This window comes from Pelobates fuscus, chromosome 10 (assembly GCF_036172605.1).
Source record: "Pelobates fuscus isolate aPelFus1 chromosome 10, aPelFus1.pri, whole genome shotgun sequence".
NCBI lineage: Eukaryota > Metazoa > Chordata > Amphibia > Anura > Pelobatidae > Pelobates > Pelobates fuscus.
The window spans coordinates 32,120,413-32,142,817 of record NC_086326.1 but is presented as its reverse complement, the minus strand read 5'-3'; the positions used below and the strand labels follow the sequence as shown (position 1 = coordinate 32,142,817).

The following is a 22,405-nucleotide window of genomic DNA, read 5'->3' as shown; positions in this document are numbered from 1 at the left end:
TTAGCAATAGGGATACAATGTATTAATGTTCTAACTGGCTCCTGATTAATAAATACTTCTGTAGACCTTGATTCCTAGCTTACTTTTAAACGTGCTTCAAATTTCTCACCCATAACTTTTAGTTACTATGTTTGCTCCTGATACAACATATACATTCTGGTTGGAATAGTTGTGTATTCGTAATGCATTGCCAATGAGGGGATTGTCTTTTTGATGAATGTCCTTTACTGTTGTGTGTGCTGTTGCAATTAGTAGTTTTGTTTTTACTGATTCTAATTATTGTTACACATAAACAATTAGATTAATTTAGGAAGCAGGTTGCATACCAGAATTCTAATATCACACGTGGCCTTCATTTATTAAACGTCTGCTAAACATTCTATGAGATTTATTCACTAAACTCTGAATTGTGGAATATTAAAATAGGAATGCCAACATTTAGCATAAAACAGCCAAGCTACGTCTATAGCTGATTTAAAGATTTTTTTTCCAAATCAGCATTTTTTTGACTAAATGTTTCCATTTATCATCAGAACCCAGAAATGATGGATATATTCATATGTTGAGCTGGGGTAGTATAAATACTCTCTGTGAGAAATGCATGTTGGCAGAGGGCACTTAAACCTCTTCAGTTGGAATTATTTAGACCCAATACACTACAGAATATAGGTGTGAGTGGCCAAATATAAGCCAAAATAGCTATAGTAAAAAATGGTCAAAAATTAATATGATCAAAAAATGTAAAACTGGGAGTAACTCATTGTTTAGTGAATAATTCCCTTTAGTTAAAATAAGGTATTTATAAAAGCAGATAATGGATAATGTGAGCTGGTCTCCTACTGTGGCGATAATGGAAAGATCTCTATACAAAAAGCCATAAATCTTACATTCTTATTATTGACGCCATCACGATTGAGTCACTGGATCATCTTATTTTTCTCCTGTATAGTTCAATCTAACCCAGCGGAAATGTCGCAAACCTGTAACTTTAAGGACTACATTTTTGGAAAGCTAAAAAAAATGAAGTGTTCCAAAAATGAATTTCTTGCTTAAAACAAACTTGAGGTTTATGCACTCCAGCAATTTGTAGTGAATTGGCTGCAAAATTACAGCATCTCTAAACGCAGTGAATTTCAGACTACATGTGCCGTTTTTAAATTTATCATCAGCAAAACCAGTGTAAATTCAGTCATTCCAACGGAATGAGCACAGTTTGATTTTAATGTTCTTAGTCTAGTTTAATATCAGCAATTTTTGCATGTAATATACTTTGTATTGTTAAAATTTGGGTTCAGATTTTAATAATTCGGTCCTGAATATTGTGTCTTCAAATTATGGTTTCAGTTGTTCAGTTACATCCAAACATGTTGGAATGCAGTGGTCATTCAAGTCCATTTGGATGCCGCTTTGCAAATCTGATACATTTAGTGAACAATTTCTGGATTTTAAAGTCCAAATGCCACTGAGTGATATGGATTTTTTGCAAATCGGGACTGATGGCAAGCTGTAACTGATCTATAGCCGAGTTGGAGAATGTTTGCAAATTTACACATTTAGCTTAATTTTTGCAATTTGGCTTTCGATTCATTAATTTAGTATTTAAGTGAATACACTCTGCAGTATGCAAGTAAATGTCTCTTGGAAACCACATTAGAGAAAATTACAATTATTAATAAGGTTACTCCTATTAGAAACTATGCAACTATCAAAAATGTTGTTTAATTTTCTGATGTGGATTTAATTTAATATTTAATTTAATTTTTTTTTTACCATCCTTTTTGTAAGAGTTTGCTAAATAATAAAAACAAAAATCAATGCAACTATTATACATTATTTTGCCAGAAATTTTGAGACATTATCAAACACATTATGCAAATTAACTACGTCTGAAAGTTAATCATTTGCATATGAGGAACATGACAATCCTGCTACTGCCAGGTAGAAATGTTCATTTGATAAAATGACGTCTGTTTTCATAGTATATTAAATATGGAATATTCGTAGAAATAAGAAAAACTGCGCAATTCTGAACTACTGGATTTCTTTTTATGATGCAAATTAAATACAACCTTTCATTTTCTGGTTTATATAAAAAACATATTTCATACACTTGACACCTGAGAATTTTTTTTTATAATAATTATTACCCTTCCACATGAAATACAGATCTTGCTTAAAGCGAGGTAACTTGAAAAATGTGTGTATTTATCTGAATGTTGCAAGTTAAGTATTTGCTAATTGCAAAATCACAGAAAGGTTTAATTGGAAAGAATGTCACCATTGTAATTCAAGATCACAATAGTATACAATTCGGGGCTAAACACAAACAGTTGGGAAATGATTTGGTTTTGTCCATCCTGAATGACACGGATTGGAAGATCATAATGTTAGCCGAGCAATTTCAGCCAATTAGTGTTGTTCAGGTTGAACGAGAATTGAAACTGATAATGTGGACATTTAAATATACCATTATATATCCTGTTGAGATATTGTATATCCCATTATATATCCTGTGGAGAGTGTCAAGAAGACCCTCGATTTTATCAAACTACTCTTAGATAAATTGATATTATACTGCGGGATAATGCCAGGGGACTCGAGGCAGCAAAGCCACTACCGGGGCCTGATTAGCATAGGGGCTCATGAAGCTGCAACTCCAGTCCCATGTCCATCAAAAATACCCACTGATTCTAAACAACAACAAAAAAAGCATTGTTGTTCCTTTTTTGATTCTCCACTCCTTACATTCTCTTGTTTTATGATGTTGTACAGAGGGAACTAATACCTCATTCTGCCACATCCACCACATCCACCTCTTTCTCTATCTCAAGCTTCATACCAGTAGGCAGCTTTTGCTTGCTAGTAAGAAGGGAAGGAGAGAGGTGGATAAGTGAAATCTGAACTGAGTATTTAGAGTTTCTGATTAACGCGTGAGTGGGTTTGAGAGCTAAAGGTATGTGGCTTATAAAATGGATTGAGAGACTGAGAGATGGAAGAGAGAGAATGACATAGGGTATGCATATTCTTTAAAATGTATACTGCTAGTGTCCCTCTTGTACCACGCTCCACCATATACAAGACACTCTGGAGGTATGGCTGTTATAGTGTTTTCTATCAGAATTATTCTGTACATAGTCAGCATCAGGACCAATAGGCCCTTAATCCAGCTGTGTGTACTATGGCTCAGTGGCAGAGTGCAGGTAGACCATAATGAGACGTGGGATTTAATAACTGAATTGTAAGCTATGTGAGATGAGGAGCAGTTTTCAAAATTAATGGCAAAATAGTTCAAATAGAAAAATAGTCAAGTTGCTGACAAGTCTGTTAACTAAACAGTGATTTGAACTGAAATGTTGATTAGCGAAATATAGACCAAAATTCAGCTGAGTTGTGAAAAACCTTCATCTTAGATAAGTTGTAAATAATGTATGTTTATCTATTATATTTTAAATGCTACAAGCCAGTTGCCAAATCACCTCAAATTTATTTTTATTGAATACGTGCCTTTGCACATAACTTGCATTTATCATTGTGGCTGTGTGAGTTTTTAATAAATACATTAATTCCTGCTAGCATGCTATCAGGTGAGCCTCTTTTCTAAGAAATGGTACGATTTAGGAAGTAACATTCACAGACCACTTCAAAGACCTGTACTAATCAAATGTAAAATACGGGATATGTAAGATAAATAGAAAAAATGGTTGCCTTAAAACAAACAAAAGTACTCACACAGTCTAATGATATGGCTCAGCATCAGACATTTCTGCAATGTACATTTTAAATAAATAGAGTGGATATATTCACACTCACGTTGCACTTTAGGGGTTATCAAGTCACTTTATATACTAAGTTGTGAGTATTGCTTTGTATACTAAGTTGTAAGTATAATGCTTTTGCAATATTGTGTCCATATCTCCAGCTTGGCAGGTATGATTTTGCCAATTTTAGACTGTAAGATGAATCCTATCTCCCCATTCCTTCCAAAATGCAACAATTTTCAGGGCAGCTGTTTAATACATAAACCCACATACAATGCATGCGATTGTAACAAAGACTTAAAACCATCTACATTTCACGGACACCCGGTAATTAATTGTTTGCTGGTTAAATTACAGAAAATTAAATGTATCTAGTTGGCTAGATGGTTTCATCATGTATTTGTGGTTACTTTTTTATACTGTAAACACACTACATATATATGATATATGTAATCTATTTTATTTAGAAGATACTAAGTCTTTCCTATTTATATTATATTATGTGTATGAAGGTGTCCATCCGTCCGCCTGCACATCAGTTTATCTGTCGATCACTTTATTCTACTTTGCATTACATTTTATGACTTTGCATTTTTTATCGGCGCCGTTTGGCGTTAGCTTCTAGTGATCTCATGCAGACAGGTACACAAGACTGAATGTGTCTAATGGATTCTATCCATCTGGTGGCTGCATGTCAAAATCCCCTTTTACCAGTGACAGGCTCTGCACAGCTATTCACTCTCTGAATAATAAAGATTCATTAAGATGCATGAACAGAAATAATAATTAGCCAAACAGTTTTCAAAAATGAAAATAGATGCATTAGAATTACAAATGTAGTCAATATGGTTCACAGTGTGTTCCGATTTATTCTGAACAGAGGCCCTTTATCTGATTTCTGTAAGGAAAAATTAAATCAAATTATATGTTGTTACACAAGACCCTCGATGTGACTTTTGGATGGACACGAGCTTCAGTAGTAGGTCAAGTAAATTCCCGAGAGGTTGAATTGCTTTGGTATAATAAAGCTCCCATATGATAAATAAAATATGTAAAGCCAAATAAAAACAGCAAACAATCAAAAAGAATGTTTACATTTAAAATTTAGAAAAATAATAATTGCTATTTTTTGGGGGTACATATCTCTAGTTTTTACTTTTTTGCTTGTCTACATTGTTTGAACATTATTATTATTATTATTATTATTATTATTATTATTATTATTATTATTGACCAAATGATTATTATCTTAATCAATGTAAATGGAGATGTAATTAAAGGTATTTTTAAACTGAATAGTGTAGTGGTTTTCATTGTATTAGCTGCTTAAAGAGAAATAAAAAATAGCAAAATCTGCAGCTATGTGGTTAAATTCTAAATTAATAGCTTTTTTCTTATAAAAAATAAATAAAAAATTGAATAGAATAGCATAATACAAAGAATGAAACTGAACATTCTCTTCCAAAAAACAACTTTTCATGGGACAAGTATACTAATTTACAATTACCGTAGTTGTAGTGGGCATAGTGAGTTCAAAGCATGATGTAGCCAACATGGCTGAATTTGGACAAAAATGCCCAGGCCATTTAAAGGGACAGCAGAACAATACAAAGGAACATGGTTTAAGTGTTAGCTTAATTTAATGACCAGCTTGCGCAACATGTGGTTGAACAGAGAACAAAAGTGATATGAAACGGGGAGAGGCTGTTGTGAAGAAGTATCCTTGTAGTGCTGTCTGTCTGTCTGACTGTAGAGACTGCTTGTGATTCTACATGAATGAGTGGAGACTGCCTTTGGTGTTGCATATGGGGAGGTTACTTGTGGGGTACCATACATGGGTTGGGTTACTTGTATTGTTGTGTGCTTGTAAAAGATTGACGTGTGTGTAGGAGGCTATATGTTCTTTAGATGTGTGGTGGGGGCTGTTTATAATGTGTGTATGTGATTGTGTGTATGTGTGTCTTTAGGTGACTGTGTGGGTAGGAGCTGTCCTATAGTGTCCTGTAGTTTGATAGTACTGTCCGTAGTGTCCTGTAGTTTGATAGTACTGTCCGTTTCTCACACAGTATGCATGAAGACTGTTTGTGTGTGTGTGTGTGTGTGTGTGTATGTTTGCGTATGTTTGCGTGGAGAAGGCTGTTTAGTCTAGTGTGTGTGTAGTATGTGCATGTGTGGGTAAGACTGTTTGTTACATAGTGTGTACTCTGTAAGTGTCCTTGCAAGTGTATTCTAATCTGGAACACCGAGCTCCAAAAACAGGATGACTTCTGCTGCAACTATAAGGGTAACTTCTGGGAGGGTTATTCACTAAATATAAAACTGTAATTAATGGTGAACCTAACTGAAAAACCACATACATAGACCCCAACATTTTTGTAGTAGTGAGACAAAAAATGTTTAATTCACATTTAAAATTTAGAAAAATATAACATTGTCTTATAATAGTTATTCCAGTCTAGATCTCCATGTAGATGGTGAAACCCTTTTACTCTGGTTAGATTTCTTGACTACACACTTTAAAACAAGGATTGAGCTTTCAGTTTGTTCCTAAGATCATTTTAAAATTGTTAAAGTAACAAAGAAACAAACCTGAATGGAGAAGAGAATGGAGATGACATTGTCCATACCTTATGTATTTTAAATCATTCTAATAGACATCTTCCCTTGAGTTGAATGGGGTTTTTACCTACTTGGTTCTGAAAGATAGACAGTAGATCTGACTGCTATAATATTATTTAATCATATACTTACATGGTACCAACAAACACCACAATGATGGATATATTAATTATAATACTAAATCCGAGTTTATGGGATAAATTCAGAGTCACATAAGGCTTTTTTCCATGCATGTCAGTAAAAAAACAACTGTTAAGTATTGTTAAAGTTTGTTGAAGTGCTTTAGGATTTATCTGTATGCCTTTTTTTGTTTTACTTATTTTATAACAGTACCAATTTTTTATTTTTATTTTTTTTTTTAAACTGTATTTTTATAAATAGCTTAGGTAAAACCTGCTTGACAGTCAGGAAGGTTTCTTGCTTTGTTTTTTTTTTTTATCTTTAGGAATGAGTACTTCTCGTAGAGATGCAGTGACTTTAAAACTTCTCTATGAGAACCATTGCACTGGAGATCACTGTGATTGCTGCACGTTCACCATGCGTCCCAACTGGGATTGGACAGAGATGGTCAAAATTGATAATCTCAGTGCAGGTGGTACTGGCTGGAGACTGTCTCCGCATTGGGGGGGGGGGGGGGGGGGGGAAGAGGAGCTCTGTAAATTCATATTTCGTAAAAAAAAAAAAATACAAAAAATTAAAATTCGATGTGTATGGGTATGGAGTTTAGTTTGATGCGGTACTAAAGTGGACCTCAGTGAATCAGTATGGCCATGTAAAAACACTGTCATGTAGATATGATAAGCATTTCTACATCTGCAAAATAAATACATGTTTTATGGACTTACCTCACTACCACTGACAACTAATAAACTAATTAAAACACAATGTTTTTTACTGAAGAGTACAGCATTAGTGTTTGTATGATGTCCACTGTTTCACAAGGATTGTCCATCTCCATCATCAATGGTCACCTACCAGGCAGGAGTTTTCTGCACACATTCTTATCCAGGTATTCAATCAATACTTGTATTTGCTTCTGGCATAGTGTTTAGCTGTTTCTGTTATTCCAAAGTCTATGACTCTTGAGGTGTGTGACTTTCAACCTTTGTAATGTACAGCAAACAAAGATGCATGATGGAAGGGAAGAGGCATACATAAAAGGACTTTGTTTAGCTGCCATGGTTTCTCTGATTTCTAAGTAGACAGTCAGTTTGCCAACAGCAAAGGCATTGGAGAACTACTGCTATTTCACAAAGTTCTGAAATAAAATTCTGCCTGTGTTAAAAAATGAAGAGAAAACTGTTGGTGAAAATCGTATGTGAGTGACGAGACCTGAGAATTCCTTTTTCCGTGAACCACTTTTTTATTAGTATTGCTATCTGTCATTAACGAGATGGTTAATTAATAAGAAAACCAAGAAAGACCTGACGTGTCTGCAGATTTATGATAGAGCAATTTTGAAAAGGTCAGTCGCAACTCTACCATAATTAAACTTTTCATTAATTTTTCAAATGCACAATACCCTGCACATAATGTACAAATTGACCAGCTGCCCTCGTCATAAATTATTTATAGCAAATGTTTCAATATTAATGGTAATTAAAAACATGTCTCAGAGGCTGTGCAGATGGCTTCAAAACCATCAATGCTAAAGAAAATCTAGAAACATTCAATTATTCTGCTAATTTAACAAACAGTAAACATTTTTAAAGCAATCTGGTGCCTAGAATTGTGGGCACGGTTCTAAGGAATCTACAGAACAACGAAGCCTAACCATAAACTTTAGATGTTTGCAAACAACATAACCCATGATGCTCCACAGGATGAAGAGGAAATGCAGGTCACTGTAATTGTCAAGGTTATCTATTTTTCCTATTGCAAATGGTCACATAAAAGTAAAGCCTAGCATAGCCATTCCCGCTCTTATTTTATGGAGCCAATAAAAAGCTCTGCTTTAGGTAATGGTGAAAAGCTGCACAGAAATGTAAAAAAAAATGCTTACCAGTCCATCTAATATAGCCACAGGCAAGGACTACACCATTAAACTGTGGGATTCCTGCGACTCAGGCATCTGGTTCACAATAAGGTCTCAACATGTATGAATATTTCTTAACAAACAAATAAAGGAATGTGTAAAATGATGCAACTTTCTTGGCTTTTGTTTTTGTCACAATAATAATTAGATTGTGCAGCTATCTTTCAAGTTAATTAATTACTCCAGGTACCCAGACCACTTCTGCCCATTGGAGTGGTCTGGGTGCCAACTCCCACTACCCTTAACCCTGCAACTGTAAATGTTGCAGTTTTCATAAACTGCAATATTTACATTGCAGGGTTAACTCCTCCTCTAGTGGCTGTCTACTAGACAGCCACTAGAGGGCACTTCCTGGTTTATAGCACAGATAGCATGTGCAATAGGTCTCCCCCGCCGGATGACGTCGGTGGGGGAGGAGCGTGGGTGGGCCCTAAACCAGCGCCGAGGGACATCACCTCCTGGCACCACAACAGCGCTCTGTAGTGGTTATGATGCTTGGAATATTCCTTTAACTGAATTTTGGACTTAAACTGGAATAATCTCATAAAGGTTTAGAAGAAAAAAAAGGACATACTGATTTTAAATCTTCTTTAAGTTGTAAGCATGCACATTTAGCCATCTGTGCAATAAGCCATTGTTTTATATGCTTAAATAATTTAGTAAATATCTGTTTTTTGAAAGCCACTTTTGACAACGTGTACCATAATTCTTGAGAAAATTAGTCATTACACCAGACAAGATATCTGTACAAATTATTTCAGCTGGTACGAACAAATCAAATTCCTTTTAGCCTATGGCCAAATGAATCTACCAAACGAATCGAAATGACCAGGATTTACCTGTGGTATCTTATTAATTGAATTAGACTCCGGAGGTAAACTCACGGACAGATCGATTAGTTCAGGTATCCAGTAAAAGGAATTAGATTTGTGTGTGCCCGTTGAAATGAATTTGTGCACAAGTCTACTCCAGTCTAGACTTCTGATTTGGTTCCTCCACAATAGAGAGTTATTTTGAGATGGACACAGTGGCTACTGTAAACTAGGTGTTTATTCATTAGACAGTGACTTATGGTATGTTGACAACAGACCTGCACAATATTGTCCAAAGGAGCCTAATTTTAAACCTTCTACATGTTGGACTTCTTTAATGCTTCAATTTAGTCTACATTTTCAAGGTGAATCACTTGTTAAACTCACTGCTTGGTGAATAGGCACCAAGATCAGCAATTTACTTTCATCAAGAGAAACAGACAAAATAAAAAAGTACAAAAGAGAAACAAAAGCATAAAGGAGCAAAGATAAGCAGTAAAATGCTGTAGTTTTATCTGCCTCATCTGAATTTCAGACAGAACCAGGCGGAGCAGTAAAATAGTTTGGCTTCTAATAAAAAGCAGCAACGGGAGAGTTATTTAGCTGTTCTTTCAGTGTTACTCAAAAAAGATGACATTTCATTTCCGAAATGTCTTTATTAAAGTGGCTGCCAATACATGATCTCTTCGTAAACAAAAAAACAAAAACACTGCGAGCGAGAACCCTCGTAACAAGGAACATGGAATTTACAAAACTAAAAGTTATTGAACAAAATATTGATCAAAACCCAATGCCACAAAATAAATCCTAACACTTCTGTCACCTGAACATTGCACAAACTAAAATAAATTGAGGTGTCTTTCTTTGTTAAATAATTCATTATTCTTATAACTAATTTTCAATTGTTAAAATGTTTTACATTATAAATAGTGATGTCCCGAACTGTTCGCCGGCGAACATAGGTTGTTCGTGGCGAACGCGTCGGGCGAACATATGCACTGTTCAGTCCGCCCCCTATTCATCATCATTGAGTAAACTTTGACCCTGTACCTCACAGTCAGCAGACACATTCCAGCCAATCAGCAGCAGACCCTCCCTCCCAGACCCTCCCACCTCCATGATGAATAGGGGGCAGACCGACCATTGCATATGTTCGCCCGCCGCGTTCGCCATGAACAAGCTATGTTCGCCGGCGAATGGTTCCTGGCGAACAGTTCGGGACATCACTAATTATAAATAGTTGATAAAAATTTAGCTATTAGGGCAGAATAATTTCATCATAAGAAACCAGAACTTATCAAAATGGAACGTCTCGCTGATTTAACAGTTTCCCACCTTTGTTATTGTAACACTCTGTTCATTGGCCAGAAGGTTGCCCAGATTGCCCCTCTTCAGTTCATAATGAATGTCTCTGCTAGACTATTCTACCTTACGTCCAGCCAATCTCACACCTCACCACTCTGGCAGTTGGTCACTGACTTCTTGTTTCATTTAGAATTTGGTTCAAAGTTCTCATGTGTACCTACAAAACTCTCTATTTTTGCTCCAGTTTATATCTCCTCCAACATTAGCATAAATGTTCCAGCCCGGCATGTCCGCTTCACCCACGACCTGTTACTGTCCCATTCTTGTACCTGAAATCCAGACTCACGCCTGTAGGACTTCTCCAGGTCTGCCCCTTTTTAATGGATTGCGATCCAGCGCCCTATTTGACGCTCCCCATCTCTGCAGTCTTTCAATATAATCCTTTCCTCTTAACTCCTCATCCCTGATAGGCTTCTTCTGCTGCCTCCTAGGTACTGAGCTCCAGATCACTAGATCCCCTCACTTCCCTCTGTGTACTTGCCCCTCATCCTTTTAGATTGTAAGCTCGTTTGGGCATGGCTCTCTTCCTCTGCTGCTCCTGTATGTCAAAAGTGTTTTATAGACTTGTTTGTCTTGTTTTACCTGATTTACAATTCTGCAGAATATATTGTTGTAGTTATATAAATAATTGTAACTGTAACAGTGGATGGGGGTGAATAGAGTATAAATGCTAAAAAGGAAGGTGGTCCCGTGCTTGCATTTAGGAACCTAAATCGATTGACAGCATGATATATCATTGGCCTCTTAGTGGTTAACATTAAAGTCAATCATAAAAAATCCTTGTCCCCATTGCATGTATATAACATGCTTTACCAATGACCCTTAATCATTTTTTGGCGAATTTGGCACAGAGCTGGTCATCTGAGGCCACTGAATATGAGCAAATTTCTTTAGTTTAACTGTCAAGGCTCTCACTTTCCTCCGTCACTGATAGCTGCAGGTCTATGTTGTGTAAATGAGAAAGAATTTGATGAACTCGGTATAAGCTAGAGTTTCATTCTTTTCTTGGATCCTTTGCTGCCTCAGGGAGTAGAGAATGTATTACCAAGAAATAGAACTATGAGGACAGAGGTACATTATCAGAGAGCAAAATATGCCTGTATTTGAATGGGGAAAAATGTAAAAGTAATGGAAAGGATTTAAACAAGGAACTCCTTATGAATTTACAAATGTAGCTTATGGTTGCACATTTTCATTATAAAAGATAGAACAGTATACTATTATGATTCTAGCTCCAGTGCCAACATCACACCGTCCTGCTGCATACACTGCATAATACATGTAGAATATATATCAGTGATCACTAATCTTGGCATTGCCAGGAAATTGCCTCTCAAAATGTTCAGCAAGTCACATGGCTCAATGAGCATTATGTAGTTTGCAAACAGTTCTTTATGTACTGCACACTAAACCTGTGGACCTGCAATTTTTTAAATTAAACATTCCTAATGTATTTATTAAAGAGCTAGAGAGATAGACATAAAATCACAGTCTTCTTCTGGACAAACTAAGTGTGTTTTTATTTTTTTACTTAATCAAATGTGTAATAGTGCTGAGGGCTCCCAAATATCCTATATTTAGTCAGACAGTCCCGACTTTGGGGTCCTGTCCCAGTGTACTGATTTAGTTCCCTGGTGTCACTCTCTTCTAAAGGCCCACCCAGCCATCCCGATTTAATACCTCCCAGCTGAGAGGTTTGATTGTGTAAATATGACATAAACGCAGGCAGACAGAAAGGCCAGATGCATTTTTTAGGGGGGGGGGGGGGGAGAGGATTTTGGAGCTGAAGTCCCAGATCTTTTTTTCAAAGCAACATCCTGATATCAAAAGGAAATATGACTAGTAAAGTGCTTCACCTGGCTACAAAGGAGGAATGAATGGTGTCTCTAATGGTACAGGGTGCTAAGGAACTTGGTTGCCCTTTATTTAGGTAGAGTGGTCATTGAGACCATGTTAGATAATTGTTTGTAAAAACATGTGCTTCTTTCTAGCATAACTTTCACTGAGGTCCCAAAGTACCCTGTTTATTAATAGGTAGTAAGATGGGACATAACATGGAAAGGAATCTCTGTAACAAACTTGTTTGAGCCTCAGTTGTTTCCAGAACTTAGCAACACACATGAGAGAGGAAGACAAAATGGTGGCCATACAAAAAGACCAGACACATGCAATTTGTTTCGTTCCTAATTTAATTTTTGTTGATTCTGCAATTTGGAAGTGTCAACTATAGAATCAACTATAGAATCATGAAACTGAACAGATTCGTAACAAATCATTCGATTATTTTCTGATCCATTAGTTATAATAAAAATAGATTTTCATAATTTTGATCTTTTACCTCTTTTGTAGAAAAGATAAAATCCCTAGATAAAATCGTAACCCCTATGCAGGAATGCCATATTTAAGGATACAAAATAACAGAGCTATATATTAAACAACTGAAAACGCAAAATTTGGAAAAGGGTTTTTCTTAATTTTGATCTTTCAGCTTTTTAGTATATAAATCTCTAATTAAAAACCGTACCCTTATGTGGGGCTGCCATATTTAAAGATTACAACCTAGGATCCTGTTTAGCAAATAATTCCATTATTTGGTGTCCTTAAATATGGCAATCACACATAAGGGCAACAAATTAGCTATTCATCTACAAAATATCTACAAGATCAAAATTAAGAAAAGGCTTTTCTTAATTTTGATCTTTCCATAGTTTAGCAGATAATTCTCTAAACTGGAATTTTGTAACTTTGTGACTGACACGTTCATTCATTCCCCATAGAGGATGATCCGAATATTCTGAATCTATATAGCAAATCGAAATGAAGCAAGATTTTTTTTCCCTGTGCATATCTCAATACAAAGATACATATCTAATACAAACATGTATTTTATTTCCCCCTTCCAAGTGAAGTGTTAAGTACCTAAAAGGAAAGTGCATCTCTCCTGAAGAGTTCTAAGGGAAACTATACAGCAAATAGTCCTGCTCAAGATTTGAGCCCGAGCAAGTTAATGGAAATTAGCAGCTGGGCACATTTTTGTACATAATGTTACATTTTAAGTAAAGTGAATCTATCAGTTTAATTTAGTCAAGAACATGAGTATCAGAATACTTTATGGAGACTAAATATCCATAATGGGTTGTAGAAATAGACACAGTCAGGTGCAGTGTATCTTATTTAATCTTATTGTAAAAAGAGAGCACCACTCATAGAGAAGCAAGACCTAAATAGCACGGTCCATCACCATGGTAATCAATGGATGTTCCTGCTGATTTCTCCACTTATCTCTTGGACATAATCAATCGTAATGCAAACTCCCTGTTGTGTATCAACTTTTTTGAGGGACATTTTCTACTTACGTCATGATCTGATTTTCAACACCAGGCTCCACTAACGCTCCATCAACAAACAGAGGAGATGATGTGAATCCATATTTACTCCAAGATCTGCCTTCATCAAAACTCAACCTAACAGAGCAAGACAGCAAATATTACTTACAGAAAATATTTAGTGAAGAACACATAATCCTTAACTAGACACTCACGGTAGTAGTGATGCTACCTAGAGTTACCTGGCACCTTTGCTTTGTTTAGTAACAAACTGTTCAACAATCGTTTCATGTATAAACCAAAGGGTTTCCTCGAGCCTTGGGGTCACTCCCATCTCAGAGGATAGTTCATCTACATTATCAATGTCAATTTCACCCTGTCTGGACAACAATGATTGGCCAAGGGTTCAGACAAGGAGAGGCGCCACTGGATTCTATGTAGCACGTAGTTTAGAGTGCTTCTTCAAAGAGAAAACATACTCTTAATTTATTATCAAGTTACAAGCAGGCAATGGAGGCACAAATTTTATTCATAAAACATCACCCAAATGGTATGCTAGCAACATTGCCTCCACCTCTTCACCAAAAAGTTATTTTAACTTCAAGAAAATAGCACAACATGCATGTGAAACACTGAAACATGTGTAGCAAACAGATACACCGAAGATAACATAACACTTTTATATCTAGTTTGTGGTTAATAAATTGGCATTTTTATGTATTTATTCATGTTTTCAGAAAGATTGTGTGATTAGTATTTTTAGATCTGTACCTTGCTATATTTTAGTCAGGGTCTCAAACGTTTACATAGAAGTGGTCACATATTTCTATCATATACAATAGGTAGGGCAAAGAGATATAAATAAAATTCATCAAACTTAATTCTTATATGCATTGGTAAGGATCCTAATGGCATACTTCAAAATATTTCTGGAAGACAGCTTCCTAAAAATGTCTCCAAAATAGACCAATAACATCATACTATTTGCATATTGCCAGTTTAGAGTTGGAATAGTTACAAAAAGCCTCTCTACTATAGAGGTGATTGCAGTTTGTTTTTTTGTGACACAATACACACCTATCTCCCTTTCCCTGAAGTTAGATCTACAAATGTAATTGGAAGGTGCTGGAGGGTGGCATTTATAGTCAGGGCCGCCATCAGGGCATGACAACCATAACAGTTGTCATGGGCCCGGCGGTCCTGGGGGGCCCTGAGCCCCACATACTGCTGCAGTAAGTAATGGCTGAGCTGGGGAGTTAAACAATCTCCCCAGCCAGCCTGCACTCAGCAAGGGGCCCGCATAGCCGTCCGCAGGCCCCTGCTGCTACTAATCATCTCCTCCGTGCAGGGCACACTGAGGGACAGCTATAGGGCCCTCCCAAAGACCCCACTAGGCTGCCCCTCAGTGTGCCTGTCTCCAAACACAGCCTCACTGAGCTGCCTGTAACTGCTCAGGGCAGCTCCGTGCGGCTGGTTCTGCAGGAAGTGACATCACCAGTCACAGTGCAGAGTGAGCTGTGCGGAACTGCCCTGAGCAGACTTACAGGCAGCGTGTCAGCATTGTGAGGTTCCTTCAGAAGAGTACCACCAGAGAGGTAAGGTTTGGGAGGATTTTGGGAACCCCTACCCCCCCCCCCCTTGCTCCCACTGCATCCCCTACTGCCCTGCTCCCACTGCATCCCCTACCCCCCTTGCTCACACTGCATCCCCTACCCCCCTGCTCCCACTGCATCCCCTACCCCCCCTGCTCACACTGCATCCCCCACCCCTCCTTGCTCCCACTGCATCCCCTACCCCCCTTGCTCCCACTGCATCCCCTACCCCACTGCTCCCACTGCATCCCCTATCCTCCCTACCCCCCTGCTCCCACTGCATCTCCTACCCCCCTTGCTCCCACTGCATCCCCTATCCCCCTTGCTCCCACTGCATCCCCTACCCCCCTGCTCCCACTGCATCCCCTACCCCCCTTGTTCCCACTGCATCCCCTACCCCCCTGCTCCCACTGCATCCTATACCCCCCTGCTCCCACTGCATCCCCTATCCCCCTACCCCCCTGCATCTCCTACCCCCCTGCTCTCACTGCATCCCCTACCTCCATTCTCCCACTGCATCCCCTACCCCCCTGCACCTTCTACCCCCCTTGCTCCCACTGCATCCCCTACCCCCTTGCTCCCACTGCATCCCCTATCCCCCTGCTCCCACTGCACTCCCTACCCCCCCTGCTCCCACTGCATCCCCTATCACCCCTACCCCCATGCTCACACTGCATCCCCTACCCCCCTGCTCCTACTGCATCCCCTACCCCCTGCTCCCACTGCATCCCCTACCCCCTGCTCCCACTGCATCCCCTACCCCCCTGCTCCCACTGCATCCCCTACCCCCCTGCTCCCACTGCAGCTCCTGCCCCCTGCACTGTGCGCTATGGTAGGGTTTCCCTTTTGGTAGTGGCTAGTGGGCTACCCAACTGCTCCCACTGCAGCTCCTATTACCCTTTGCACCCACTACATCCTGTCCCTCCTCTGCACCCACTACAGCCTCTATTCCCCCCTGTACCCTCTGCAGCCCCTTCCACTCACACCCTTTACAGCCCCTTCCTTTCGGCACCCTCTGCAGTCCCTACCCCTTTGCACGCACAAACATAAAGGGACACTATAGTTACCAGAACAACTACAGCTTAATTTATATTATACAGCTTAATGTAGTTGTTCTGGTGAGTATAGTCTACCACTGCAGGGTTTTTGCTGCAAAGACTGCCTTTTCAGAGAAAATGCAGTGTTTACATTGCTGCCTATGAACACCTAGGCGCTTCCTGTGTCAGTGTTGCAAAATGTGCAGCACTGACATTCAACACTGCATGTCGACGCTGAACGCTTGTCATAGAGAAGCACATATATATATATATATATAAAATACACAAACCAGTGCACTCGCTTATTAACTAAACAGTGATTTCAAATCCTACATAGTACTATTTAAAAACACCTCACCTAGGTAACAAATAATGGGGGTTTGGTTACATTATATGATCATACATTGCATAAGCCTGCCAACTGCATCAAAGTACCCCATTCTTGGCAGGTCCTACTCTAGCAGCCTAATGCTTGCTCTTATGAGATTAATCCACTTACTTGGGAAATGCTTCCTTACTGGGACTCTCTGCAAGAGTCCCAGTAAGGAAGCATTTCCCAAGTAAGTGGATTAATCTCATAAGAGCAAGCATTAGGCTGCTAGAGTAGGACCTGCCAAGAATGGGGTACTTTGATGCAGTTGGCAGGCTTATGCAATGTATGATCATATAATGTAACCAAACCCCCATTATTTGTTACCTAGGTGAGGTGTTTTTAAATAGTACTATGTAGGATTTGAAATCACTGTTTAGTTAATAAGCGAGTGCACTGGTTTGTGTATTTTGTATTTTGGTCCCAGTAGCACCCTGTAATAAATCCGTGAATAAATGCATGTTTAGGTGAGTGCAGCCCTCCTGACCTTGTGTGTATATATATATATATATATATATATATATATAGTGATTTTCGCTATATATATGTGCACAAAGTGCCCCCTGCTACCTGTACGATGAAGAGGGGGCCCAGCAGCACACTCTGTCCTCCTTTCCAGCTGCTCTCTGTCTAACTTTCCTGCACCCTGCGGCTGCCAGAGCGTTGCCACGGGTTACTATGGCAACGCTCCGCACAGCACGCAGGCCTGTCTTGTGAGATTTAGTCAGAGAGGAGCTGGAAAGGAAGACAATGTGTGCTGCTGGGCCCCCTCTTCAATGTACCGTGGCTGGCTCCCTCCACCATGCCACTGGATCAACAGGAAATGCGATCTCCCCCCCCCCCTCCCTGGCACGGTAAGAACCAGGGAGGGGGGAATAAAATTGAAATATACACAAATAAATAAATAAAATCATACTCCCCTTCCCCCTATTTTACACACACACTGAATCCTTACAAGCACTACACACACACACACACACACTACATTCACTCAACACACTCTGCACTACACACACACACACTACATTCACTAAACACACTCTGCACTACACACACACTACATTCACTAACACACTGCACTACACATACACTACATTCACTAAACACACTCTGCACTCACTACAAACACTACATTTACTAAACACTCTGCACTACACACACACTACATTCACTATACGTTGCGCTACACACGTTGCGCTACAGACACACACTACATTCACTATACACATTTTGCTCTACACACACTACACACACTACATTCACTAAACACACTCTGCACTACATTCACTATACACTCTCTGCACTCACTACAAACACTACATTCACTAAACACACTTTGTACTACACACACACTACATTCACTAAACACACTTTGCACTACACACACACACACACACACACACACTACATTCACTATACACATGTTTCACTCACTACACACACACACTACATTCACTACAAACACACTACATTCACTATACACACTACATCCACTACAAAAACACACACTCTGCATTCACTATACACACACCTACATTCACTACACACACACTCTGCATCTAATGCATGCATACAAACATTACATACATTACACAAAACATACAATCTGCATACACTATACACACTGTATCCATGACACACATACCGCATCCACTATGCACATTCTACATCCACTATACACACTGCATCCACTATACACACACACACACACTTCATCCTTGTGGGCGGACTCGTGGTTGGCCCCGGGGGCCCAGATCTTGAGCTGTGTCAGGGGCCCTAAAATTTCTGATGGCAGCCCTGTTTATAGTTCCTCTAGAAATACAGAGGATCAAAACTGCTCCTCATTCTGAGACATTTGTTTTTCTGCAAGGTGAGGAACAGCCATGGAGCAAAGGGAAAGGTAAATAGTAAAGAACCACAAAGGGTTTATTAATAGGTTGAAAATTCACATAAGATAAAGGCAAGCTACACTACATTTTGTAAATGTATTTGTACAATACTCTCCTTTGTTTCTCTGTTTTTTTCCCCATATTTAAGTACTTGCCGGCTCCATGCTTTACTGCACGATAAGGGTAAAAGGATCATTATCAGGGGGATGAATCACCTGGCTTGAAAGTTCTTGTTAATGGGTCTTAGTTGCCATCATTTCCTTTGTACTTTGTGTCCCTTTTGTAATAAGCCCTTTAAGACATTGTGCAGCAAATCAAAGCGACATAGACATATAAAGGGGTATTGATTCTAAATTATAACCTTCCATGGACTGGCTTTTTAGGAACTAGATATTTTAACTGTAATTGATACTTTAGCTGTTAGAGCAGAAAAAAATTGCTGATTATATCAGTAAGCTTTTCACACACACACAACCGCGGCATGTGACAGATGGAGTTATACGCTCAATTTGTGATTATTTGGTTTAGTCAGTGAGCATTCCCTTAAAATGATTGGCTGCTGGACCAAAAAATAAAACATTCACTTTGTAGTGTTTCCATCAGGCTCAAATAGCCGGAGTGTCTTCATTGATAAGTAACTTGACTTAACTGCAGAGACAGACTCAGAGATTTGACACTGATTATAGTAATATTAAAAAATAGAATTATGCAGAGATAAACCAACAAGCTATTCTATAATTGTTATTAACTGGTTCTCTAAGAACAGCTATAGGCTGCTATGATCTGCATACAAAATTAGCAAACCAAACTGCTTTTACAGCAGAGGCAGATTTAGTCCTGATGTCAGAAGAAAATATGTGTAAAATATTGTCTGTATAGCTTTTTATAAATGGCGTAATATGTGAAATGAGTAATGTCCAGTGTAATTTTGTATAATTACAAAAGCAGACCGATACTGCTATTAAAAAGCTGAGATTGGTGGAACATGGTGGAACACAGGTGGAACATTGGTGGGAGTAGAAAAACTTGCTAATGCTAATGCTAATGAGTAAGAAGGTTAGGCAGTGGATAAAAATTTAGAGAGTGAGAGGTTAACAAAAGGAAAGCAAGGTGCGGTTGAAGGGTAGAAATTAGAGTATAGTTAAGTAGGCAGAGAAAGCCAAGGCAATCACCATTTATAATAATAATAACTAGTATTTATACAGCGCCTTTCTCCCAGTGGGACTCAAAGCGCTTTTCAGTGCACGCTTGCAAAATTAACCAAATTGGCAGCTGAATATTAATAGATGTTATAATTACCCAATTGATGGTACTCATTTTATTGACCTTCGAAGGATGAAGAGCAGAGTTGACCCTGCTGGGATTTGAACCTGTGACCTAGCATTTGTAGACAGGGAATTTCACAACTGAGCTACCTCACCAGTAGTTCCTTACCTGCTCTTAACACTCACCTGTTATGAGTGTTCATAACTTTATTGCTAAAGTTAATGTTAAAGGACCACTATAGGCACCCAGACCACTTCAGCTTAATGAAGTGGTCTGGGTGCCAGGTCCAGCTAGGGTTAACCATTTTTTTTTATAAACATAGCAGTTTCAGAGAAACTGCTATGTTTATAAATGGGTTAATCCAGCCTCCAAATCCTCTAGTGGCTGTCTCACTGACAGCCGCTAGAGGCGCTTGTGTGATTCTCACTGTGAAAATCACAGTGAGAACACGCAAGCGTCCATAGGAAAGCATTGATAATGCTTTCCTATGAGACTGGCTGAATGCGCGCGCAGCTCTTGCCGAGCGTGCGCATTCAGCCGAATGGGAGGAGAGGAGGAGGATCGGAGGAGGAGAGCTCCCCGCCCGGCGCTGGAATAAAGGTAAGTTTTAACCCTTTACTCTCCATCCAGCCCGGCGGGAGGGGGTCCCTGAGGGTGGGGGCACCCCCAGGGCACTATAGTGCCAGGAAAACGAGTATGTTTTCCTGGCACTATAGTGGTCTTTTAATCCCTTAAACATTGTTAATGTGATTAAACAGTTTTTGTATTTATTTTTATGTTCTTAAAAGTCTCCACTTTCTTTCTCTGATAAAAACTTTTTTTTTTTTTTATGAATGTTGAAAAAATGAGTGTATAAACAACACAGTCTTCTAAAAACCAGGCCTTCTTGGTCGTTAAAGATCACGAAAAAAGCGTCATCCTGAATGACTGTTTGGTGCTTTCAGCCAATTAGAAACAACAAGAATTCAAGTTTGGTCCTCGACCATAGAATGCTTACATGAGAATACATTTTATACATGACAATAATGATTTCCCTCTACTGTGAAATTCAAACTTAACATATAGATATTTGTGATGCAAACATAAATTGAAATTCGACTATCTCCTTAACTCATGTTCTTACACTGCCTCTGCCTATTCATTCTGTTACATTTATCTTTTTCATTTTTTCATATCTGTTATTTGTCAACCCTGGTCTTTCAAACCATTTCTGTTGTATACCGACTGATTTAATAAAATGACAAGAGTGTGGAAAATGTCATTCTGTTCTGATCACCGGAGGAAGATATCTATCGAAGATGTGTCACAATAGGTATACAATTACCATCTTTTCTTATGCCTGTACGAGTCCTGCGTTCCTGTGACTATTATTTTCCACTGTCTACGCGCCACTCAGTGTCTGCATTGGTTACACAGACATTCACAAGAGTGCAGATGGGTGCAACGGATCTTAGCACTTTGTTTTTTTTAACACAAAAACCAAGATGACCCTTGGATGTGATATTATTATAGTAGATTTTTTCAATTCATATTGTTTCACTAGAGACCCTATTCATCAGGAGATTATGTTTATTTTAGAGAAAAAAAATCAACAATTAGCAATACCAAGCAATGGGCCCTCATACAAATTTATTAGATAAACCATTTCCAGCATGTGTTGACTTCTATAACAATGTAACAAAGCACTAAATTGTTTTGCTTGTGGTATATATTTTATATTAAGAATACAATATCTAAATATTTTAATCAGTGCAAGTGGATTAACAATGCTGTTTTTTTTTTTTTTTTATAAAGAATTTAAATCTTTTTTTTTTTTCCCAAATCAGATAAACCTTGAAAGAAAAAAAATATCTCCTGCGTACTAACAAGATTTACCGTATTTATAGGCGTATAACACGCCCCGGCGTATAACACGCACCTCATTTTAACCCCTTAAGGACACATGACGTGTGTGACACGTCATGATTCCCTTTTATTCCAGAAGCTTGGTCCTTAAGGGGTTAAGAAGGAAATTTCCCTCCCACCCATAGTATTCTCCCCCCCTCCCATAGTGTTCCCCCACCCTCATCCCATAGTGTTCCCCCCCTTTCCATAGTATTCTCCCCCCCATAGTATTTTCCACCACCTCCCATAGTGTTCCCCCCTCATCCCATAGTGTTCTCCCCCTCTCCCATAGTGTCCCTCCCTCCCCTTGTCCCATAGTGCACTTTCCCTCCCCTTGTCCCATAATTACTTACCTGTCTTGAAGCATGGGCCGGCTTCACAGCGCGCACCGCGGTACAGGAACTTAAATTTCAGGTTCCGGTTTCCGACGGGACTGAAAGGAAGTGTGCACA

At 38.8% G+C, this 22,405-nt stretch overlaps 1 protein-coding gene across 1 annotated transcript in view; it reads right to left on the bottom strand.

Moving 5' to 3' along the window:
* The window catches only part of SORCS3 (sortilin related VPS10 domain containing receptor 3), a 470,892-nt gene that overhangs the window by 51,055 nt on the left and 397,432 nt on the right, over positions 1-22,405 (bottom strand). Inside the window, exon 14 of the mRNA XM_063435106.1 lies at positions 13,946-14,053. Coding sequence (XP_063291176.1) covers positions 13,946-14,053 — 108 coding nt within the window. The remainder of the gene's footprint in view (positions 1-13,945; positions 14,054-22,405) is intronic.